Here is a 9,520-nt window from a genome sequence, read left to right as displayed (position 1 = left end):
AATCAGTATTGTTCATTATTGAATATAGTTCCAAACGTCACAGTTGAATTTATTCCCGGAAGAGAGTCGGCCAAACACACTTTCCGGCCAACACCCGAACTGGCATACACATTATTATTCTATTCTATATTATATATATTATATATATATATATATATATGGCTTTACGTAACGAAGCCAACCGTTATGATTATTCTACAGAACCTTTAGTCAACAATATCCTAACAAACCTTTCTCCTCACCACATGACCCTCCCCTAAAACATTACTCTACCTCCTCCTTCAACCTTTTCCTTTAGTTTCCCCAAACTCAACAACACTCATCAACATACACTACCACTTCTCAATCATGCATAAACATACACAGATACATATACATAAGCAATACAATAATTATATATGTAACCTAATTAATCAACAGCCACTAATTATTCACTGATTACCTCGTGCTGGTTAAAGCTGGAGGAACCGTCACAACCATGGCCATGGCCGTCGAATCCGAGTCCCGCCGGCATGTCCATCGAGGAGGAAGAGGCTGTGGCTGCAGTTACGGCGGTGGAGCTGAGTAACACGTTTGGTGCAAAAGACCAATCACATGAAGGGGCTAATAGCAAGGTGCTAGCGTTTGTGGTGGCAAAACCAATGCATTGTGGTGGCTGGGAAGGGTGAGGAATGGATTGAAGCAACCTGATTTGTCTCTTGAGGAACTTAACATAGCGAATGGCTTCGTCAAGCATTGAAGCAGTGTCCATTTTGGTTCCCCCGGGAACGAGTCTTTGGAGGATGCGGATTTTCTCGCTGATCCTCTCTCTCCTGTGGCGTGCAGCCACGCTCTGAGGGTCGTCGCTGATGCGAACGTTTCTTCTCTTTGGTTTACGGATGGTGGCGGGGTCGATGTCCACCGGTTGCATAGCAGCTATCTTGTACATCATCTCCTTCATGGCTCCCAGCTCTTCTTCCGGCTCCTCGTCTTCTTCCATGCTGTGAACACCCAGTATGTCTCCAAGGAACCCCGAGGAGGAGGGTGGGGCTACAACGGACGAGGTTGTCGTGGGGGGTGTTTGATGCATTTGAAGAAGGTTGGGGTTGTGACTGTGGGGGTAGTTGTTGGACCAAATCCCAGAAGCAAGAGGGTCTTGAACTTGGAGAATAATATGGTCATGATGTTGATGTTGTTCGTTTGTTTCCATCTTTTCAAGATTCCAAGTGGTGTTCACATTTGTGAATGCACTTGTGGTGGTGTTCTGGTTGGTGTCCATGTCGACCAAATCGACAAATATGAGAAATATGGGATTGGGGTAGCTGCTTCAGATCGGTGTGTTGTAGATTAATTTGTTGGTTTTGTTAAAGATTAATTGGCTGAAAAGGAAAGAAAAAAGGGAAGGAGATTAGAGAGAGGTAGCTAGGTAGCAGCATGAAGGAAGAATAAACAGGGTTTAATTTTTGGTGTGATCTTGATAGGACTTGAAATGAAACCCCCTTATAAACATAAAATCAAAGTATGAGTAGTACTGGTGCGTATAAGAGGATGACAGCTGTGTGGTTGAATTGAAGGAATAGAAGGTTAATTAGCCTTACCTTGAAGCTTTTATGGGTGTCTCTGAATTAACATGTTGTAGGATCTTTGATGGGTGTAAAAGGTTGGTAGACCCTAGAGAGGGACCCCGTGGAGGAGAGAAAGAGGGAGAGCAAGTATTAGGAACGGGTTTTTACTGAAAGGGGGAGTCACTGCAAAAAGCATGTCCATGAATCAATAAAAACAAAAGGTGGTAAAGCAGATTAAAGGAGATTCAATGCGCTCTTCTACGAAATACTATCAATGCTATCTTACCCTTCACACACCAAAACCTAGTTAATCTGCACGGACTCAAAACTTCTATATGTCAATTAAATTAATTTAATTTCCATGATGGGATTAAAGTCTGTGTCTGCTTGCTTTTCTTGTTAAGAAAAAAGACCAAGTCAACAAAACAACGCCTTTGTTTTACGTGGAAAACTACCAAAATGGTTATTATTACCATTACCACAATGTTTTTTAACTCCTAAACCACTAACACAATCAACGATGATGTTACGAGTTCCGTGTTAACTACTGTCACTATGTAAAATTAGAGTTTTTTTCTCTCGAAACATGATTTCGAAAAGCTTGACAATATTTGTTAAATGGATGTTTTTAATGGCGAAAATGAAGGATTTTGATGAAAATGTGAAGTCAAAGATCCAATTATTATTACTTGAGACATGATAAGACCTTTCCAGAAAATTGACACGACCAAAAATGATGGTATGAAATTTAGATTAGATTAGGTTAAACTGGTATACGAGCGATGACATGAGTGATAGCAGAAAGGTAGCGGTGAAAAGAGTTGCACCTAGGAAAGAGTAGATGGGTCTCTCTCTCCAAATTGATTTTTGGGGCACTGAAATCCTAGGGCTGCTTCTCCTTTATTACCATTTTAATGTGCCTCTTGCCATTTGGTATATTCCAGTCTCCTTCAATTCCCTCAATTTCGGGATTGATGAACAGTTACATTGCCTCCTCAAACTCACACCTCACACTCTTACCAAATTTTAAATCAATAACTTTTTTCTTTATTTTATCGGCAAAAGCTCCAATTCTTTCTATCAATCACACTTAAAAAAAAATAATGTTTTAGTTTATCTGATCTTTCAATGTTTCAAGAAAATTTAATCACTATTTTGTGAACAACACACTTACCAAGAAAGGAGAAGAAAAAATGGTGTGTAAAATGTGCAAGTAGTAATTAATGAGAGAGATAAATGACAAGCTCGGAAAATAATGTACGATGACAAGTTTTTTCGCTTCTACTATAAAATTATTTTAATATACAAGAAAAGTTATCTGTTTATTTTGTTAATTTGTGTGCCTAAATTAACCTTGAGTGTAATTCGTCAAACCATTGTTCTATTTTCAATGGTGAGTATCTTATCCCAATGTCAACAGTGACACACTAGTGAAAAAAAACAGTGTAACGCGTTTAACGTTTAACCACTAAATAATCAACGTTAAAAATAATTGGTGACAATTTTGTAAATAAATGTAATTATTAAACGTCGTTTAGAATTATAATTCGACGTATGATGATATAAAACATCGAATGTCTCAGCGTTAAACGTCAAAAAGCCAGTCAATTCAATACAAATTTGAGCGGGAGATTGAAAATTCATTCACTTTATCTTAGCGCGCGAGACCCTCTTCTCTGCTCAAACTTTTCTCGAACGAAGTTTGACGACCATCACATGTAATCTTTCTTTCATTTGATACAAATGCATATTAATTAACTACTTTAGATATAATTTTCGTTTGTTTTCACCGATTATTTTCGTGTTCTTGTCCTTCATATGCACATTTTGCTTTCTCTCTCACTGGTGGCAACACTTTATTCCGATGAACCCACCTTTTAAAGGTTAGTTTTCGTTTTCGTTTTGAAGAACTTATTTGTTAAACTTGTTTGTTGTTTTTTTTGTTGAATTTGTTTGTTGTTGTTTGGTTGAACTTGTTTGTTGTTGTTTGATTGAAATTGTTTTTTGTTTGTTATTGTTATTTGTTGTTGATCCTATATTACCGTTCATAGTTCTGCTTTTCAGGTTTCGGAGAGTTGTTAAAAAGGATTACAATTAATTAAAAAAATTGATTAACTCGTATATGTTCAGAATTTGACGTTAAATTAACGTCGAATTTTTTAAATTCGACGTCAATTTAACATCTTCCGATATAACGTCATTCTCGAATTCGACGTGAAAGACCAAAAATATTGGATGTTATACACTGTTTTTGTACTAGTGATAGGTATATTGGTCCGGAAAAATACAGAATATTTAACACATTCAAAATAAATATTGTTCATTCGATGTGAATATAGTTGTAGCAGAATCCAGCTTTTGAAGTTTAAATTTTGCTTAAAAATAATTATTCAAGTTTGACTAATTTATTCTATTAAATTTAATCAAAGTTTGAGTTTGACTCATTAAAAACATATTATCTTTGAGTTTATTTTGTTTGACTAATTTGTGATTAAGTATAGTTTTTTCATGTTTATTAATATATCTTTTAAATTTTTTAATATTAATATGCTATTAAAAATATGTATAAACTTTTTTTATCAAAAATAATTCATACATTAAAAAAAAGAGTAGTGTTTTACACAAACAATTTAAAGTCAAGTTATTGAAGTTTAGAGTCAACTCGTTAAAATAATAAAATTTAATAAAAAATTTTATTTATTTAACTTAGCTAAATGAGTAATTAACACATTTAACTGAATAATTCAGAAATAGTAAGAAAAACAAATCAACTCAAACTTCTAATTATTTATTCACTTATTTTTACTATGATTTTGAGTCCGAAATCAAATTTGGAAGTTTTCCCATACACTTTTTTATACTAATTAAATGGATTTGTGAACAAGCTTTATTATTCTGCCGAAGAATTTAAGTTAAAAGTGCACATTCCAGGTGAAGTTCAGTTCCTTTTATTTTTAACAAAAAAATTGCTATTTAAGATTAATATGTGCAAATTTTAAAATATTTAATCAGTATAAATATAAGTACATCTTAATTAAAGTAATTTAACAAATTAAATAATAACTAAGATATTGAGAAGAAGAACGCATTGACAAAAAGAAAAATGATAAGATCACTTATATGAGATATCCACCTTATTGATGTCATGAAAACAGAATATTGAGGGGTTGGAATTAGCGTCACTATTGAAAATATGAGTTTGTCATATAAAATAGGTTTCATTCGAATAATGATGTATAATGTTTATTAGTTTTTCTTTTTTGTATATATAGTTTGGGACAATTCAATTATCTCCATTTAATATATTTAATATATGTGAGAGTCTAATTTATCTAAAAAATATTTTTATAAGCTTTTAATAAACATGAACATATTCCCATTTAGAAAAAATATGACATACGTTTTTACATATTATGTAACCATGCCAAAAGAAATTTCACGCAGCAATGGTGGAGAAAAGATCAAATTACTGAAAATAATTGAGTCAATTATTTAAACTCATATTCCCTTAAAAATTGTATAACTAAAAAGTATAAAATATTTTCTTAAAGACTTTTGTACAACGAATAAAAATTATAAGATAATAATATTCTTTAATGTGTTATGAACATTGACATATAAGTGAATAAAAAAAAATTAAAATACATGAATTATTTACAATAACATGCAACAACTATTAAAATAAAAATAAAATAATTAAATAAATAAATAATGAAGCCTACATTTCACCATTAATGTATTTATGTGATAGATGGCATAAGTAATTGCTAAGAAAATTACATATTCGAATGAAATTTTTAGGTATGACTCTTAATTATAAAAAGAAAGTGTTTGCTTATTATTTTAACATTTTAGAAATAATTAGTTTATAATCTTAGTTAACTAACGTGGGAAAAAATATTTTTTTTACCCAGAAAAGTGACAAATTTGTTATCCTTTTCAATCCAATGTGATTTTTTATTATTATTGTACTTGTCACTGATGTCAAAACATTCTTTATGCCAAACAATAACTCAGAAGAGTGGTTAAAAATTTAGATATGTTTTTCTTTTTTGAAAATCGTTGTAAAATTATTAATAATCTTATAAGTTATATTTTTAATATAATTCTTTTATTTTATATTTTTTACTTTGCCCTTATAAGAATAACTTCTAAACTGCAATACTTATATCATAAAATAAATAAATTAATTTTATTTAAACTCTATTATTAATTAAGATATTAAAAATATAATTCTTTTTTTAATAAATACATGTGATAATTACTAAAATAAAAATTACATGTTTTTAAATATTATTAATAGAGTTCAAATAAAATTAAATGCTACCTATTAGAAAAGGTCAGACTCACATTTTGATGAAAATTTAGTTTCATATTAAATCATTATATGGTAGTTACAATAATAAATTTGAGTCATAAAGTGTAATTAAAAGTAAATTATTTCATTAAGTTATAAGCTACTTTGATTACTTATAAATTAATTTTCGTATTATTTAATTATCTAATTTATAAACTTTCAATTCTTCAGTTTCTAACTTATATATCTTGTAAGTTTTAGATAGTTTTTTAGTTAGTATTGTCATCACTTCATATAATTATACATAAGATTAAGTCTCATCTTTTGGTATTATATATTAAAAAATCACATAACTTGTATAGATATTATAATGTCCATTTATAATAAAAAAAATTAATTGTCAATATTTTGTTTTTTGTTTTACTTTAGCACATAAGTGTTTGGTTAGATCTTGTGTAGGTGAAAAGCCTTTTTTTTAATATATATATATATATATATATATATATATATATATATATATATATAATCATTATATATTAGTTGCTTCAAATAAAACTTTGGTGCAGTGGAGAGGAAATTTTTACAAAACAACGTTCAAATATACTATCTTTTATCCCTTTTTATAAGAACCTTTTAAAGCTTGGGCCGGTACCTTTTATTATTCCTTCAAATTATCAATTATATATATTTTTTACAAACTGTCCTTATGGACATGCAATGTTAGTTTAATTAAAAAAATTAGCATTAATAGTTTGAAGTATATATAAAAAAATATTGTTAAGAATTTTAATATTTATTTATGTGTAGAAATTAAACACGAGTCAAATAGTTTATAATATTGGAGGCACTGTTAATTAAAACGGTTCACAAATTTTGTTTTAGGGTTCTAAGCGTTGAATTGGAGTACCTAACCCATTGTATGATTTGGTTGGGTATAAAAAGACAATTCCAAAGTTATAATTAATTTAACATCACCCGAATGTGTCGTATATACATAATGACGGATTAAAACCATTGGTCATTAATGTCAAAATATATGATTGAAATACCAAATCATTGATGATGAGTATATTTAATGAGAAATTAGCCTACCACCAAATAATTTCGTGTTCTTGGAGGCAACCTAATCTTTGAAAAAGGAAGCTGATGCTGTATTTCCAAAAGTGGAAGGAAAATTAAAACTTGAAAAACCATATATATACAAACCCATTTAATATCTGGCATCGACGCACCTCGAGCTCCTTCAATGTTGATGTCATTTTGTTCAATAAAAGAAAACCGCTGCGATCAAAGGGAAAAAAATTTAACAAAATGATTCAAATACGGGTAAGGTTGATCGGTCATCGAAATTAAAGAAGCTTGACATCAAAACACGAACTAATTCAAGACATGTGCTTAGCTAGATTCAAACCTAATTAATGAAGCAATAATGGATGCATTTAAGGTTAGAGAAACGATGGCGTCTGCAAATATAATTCCAGGTTTTGAAGCAGCTGACAGATCTTTCTGTTTCTGGAGCAGGAAAATAGTTACGTTACTTCATATATGTAGATGAATTCAATTCTCAATTGTTTCTCGTACATATGATGATTATCGCAGAAGCAGTGTAACGAGTTATGCAATGTTATAGCAGCACTCCGAAGAAAACTGAGAAGCAAGAAAGTTGGTGATATGCGAAACGAACGTTACATCAGCTAGGTCGATGCATGATGTATGATGAGAGAGGGTGGGGAAGACAGCAGTGTGTGATGATTTCTTCTTGTGTTATTATTTTCTGAGTTAATAATTTATCAGAGTTCTCAAGTACAACAACACACACAAACTCACACACCTGCGCATGACTTTCACTGTTATAATTCTATGTTGTTCTATGCGCATGCACAAAGCAATCATTTTTTGATGGCTACGCTTTCCTTCCTCATCCATCACACTTAATTGCCTTTGCTCACAAAAACAAATCTATCGCAGGTTTCGCTCCTTGCCTTTTGCTTTTCTCTTTCACCCACTCTCTCTCAACAGATCTATTCAGTAATCAAAAATTAATCACCATCTTCCTAATATTCTCATTAACACAAAATAATTACAATTTTTTTATGACTGGGCAAACATAATAATGTAAGATACGTAAACCCTAATTTCCTTTGCAAACGTCACGTATGAATTCACCCCATACTATTTACTTAATTATGAAAAGATATTTTTGTTCAATGATTTGGTCTGAGAGATAGATACAACTCATGGATCTTTCTTTTCCAATATATATAAATAATGTTTTTTTTAAAATTTCTGTCCTGTAAACTAATTACAATTGTTATGTTTTTGTAGGTGCTTAACTGGAAGTAATTCTCTTTCCCAATTGCTTTGGTTGTTAGGAAATTATTGCGCCATCGATTACATTTATGTACCATCCATGTGAATGTACGTGCAGTGTTTGTATATTGGGATGAAATTTATTGACATGTACAAGAGCATTGATTAATGGCCACACCGAGGAGTAAGAAGAAAAGAAAAAATTAGGAATGTAAAAGTGGATTGAATTAGCATTTGGGGTGATTAGTGAGATAGAGGAGAAAGATTGAAATAAAAAAGCGTTGGTGTGGTGGTGAAACTGAAAGTTATATATAGAGAGGAAGAGAGTAATTTGTATAGGTAGTTGGCGTTGAAAAAATGGTTAGCATGGAAGGGAAAAAAAAGAAAGAAGTAAAAAAAGGGGTTTCTGAAAATGTGAAATGGGAATTAATGTAAGAGCATAAAAAGGGAGGGGAAATGGCCATAGAGAAGGATAGTGACTTTTGAGAATAGTTATGTATAAATGGAAGAAGATAGATGTTTACGAGGAGGATTGGGTGAGATCTGACACCACCCCATGCATTCACTTTGAGAGCACCATACCAAAGAGAGTTAAAGGGTGTCATAGAATTCAACTCTTGCTCTTCAAAATGGCCTCCTCAGAGTCCGGACTATAGTGACTTGCTTAGAGTCAGGAATTTCACATTTCCTCTTTTGGAAAAAGGACTCAAAAGTGGTCACACCCTTGTTTGGTTCAACAATGGCCTTTCGAAAGCTCTTCTTTGGAGTTCTATCCTAACCATTTTTCTCTCCTTTCTCCATATATTTTCACATCACCTTCCTCTTCTGGTTTGCTTTCAAGGTCCAAAACACGCACAACACAACCATAACGGAACTTCTCCTTCCTTCCTTCCTCAAACTCATTTCTCCTTCCTTTTCAACATATTCATCTCTCTTTCCTTTCCATTTCATCAATAATACCATCGTACTCCCAAACACATCTCCTATCATCACCCACTATCAATAATGCCAACATATATATTCTCTCTTCTACAATTATTACATCATATTTCAATCATCCGTCTTATTATAAATCCATACACACGCCACGCCATCCTAACCAATCTCCTACAATTATTAACCAACTTTAATAATACATATTCAAAAAAATTCATATATATATACTTTTTCGTGTTTATGACCAAAAAAAACATAATAACTTTAATTATTATTATTATTCATACAATATCTAATAATTTCATATTCAAGTCAGAATGTTTAAATATTTGTTTTATACTTTTTATTCTATAAAATGTCTTTTAAGGATAAATTTTTCTTTCAAACTAAATAATGATCCTATTATGAATGTCAAATGATTTTACCGAAATCT

The 9,520-nt window shown here is 31.3% G+C and overlaps 1 protein-coding gene across 1 annotated transcript; it reads right to left on the bottom strand.

The window, feature by feature from the left end:
- Positions 1-1,778, bottom strand: LOC108338461 (transcription factor HEC3). The gene is made up of 2 exons (XM_017575369.1): positions 1,578-1,778; positions 1-1,358 (listed from the first exon to the last, which is right to left on the bottom strand). Exon 2 carries the CDS (start codon positions 1,256-1,258, stop codon positions 428-430), a length of 831 nt encoding a protein of 276 aa, XP_017430858.1. The 5' UTR covers positions 1,259-1,358; positions 1,578-1,778; the 3' UTR covers positions 1-427.
- Between the last annotated feature and the right edge of the window lie 7,742 nt (positions 1,779-9,520).

This window comes from Vigna angularis, chromosome 1 (assembly GCF_016808095.1).
Source record: "Vigna angularis cultivar LongXiaoDou No.4 chromosome 1, ASM1680809v1, whole genome shotgun sequence".
NCBI classification, from domain to species: domain Eukaryota; kingdom Viridiplantae; phylum Streptophyta; class Magnoliopsida; order Fabales; family Fabaceae; genus Vigna; species Vigna angularis.
This window is presented reverse-complemented; position numbering and strand designations above follow the sequence as displayed.

What these genes read in the sequence shown, in the direction of transcription:
- LOC108338461 (XM_017575369.1), bottom strand. Translation starts at nt 1,258, where the DNA reads ATGGACACCAACCAGAACACCACCACAAGTGCATTCACAAATGTGAAC.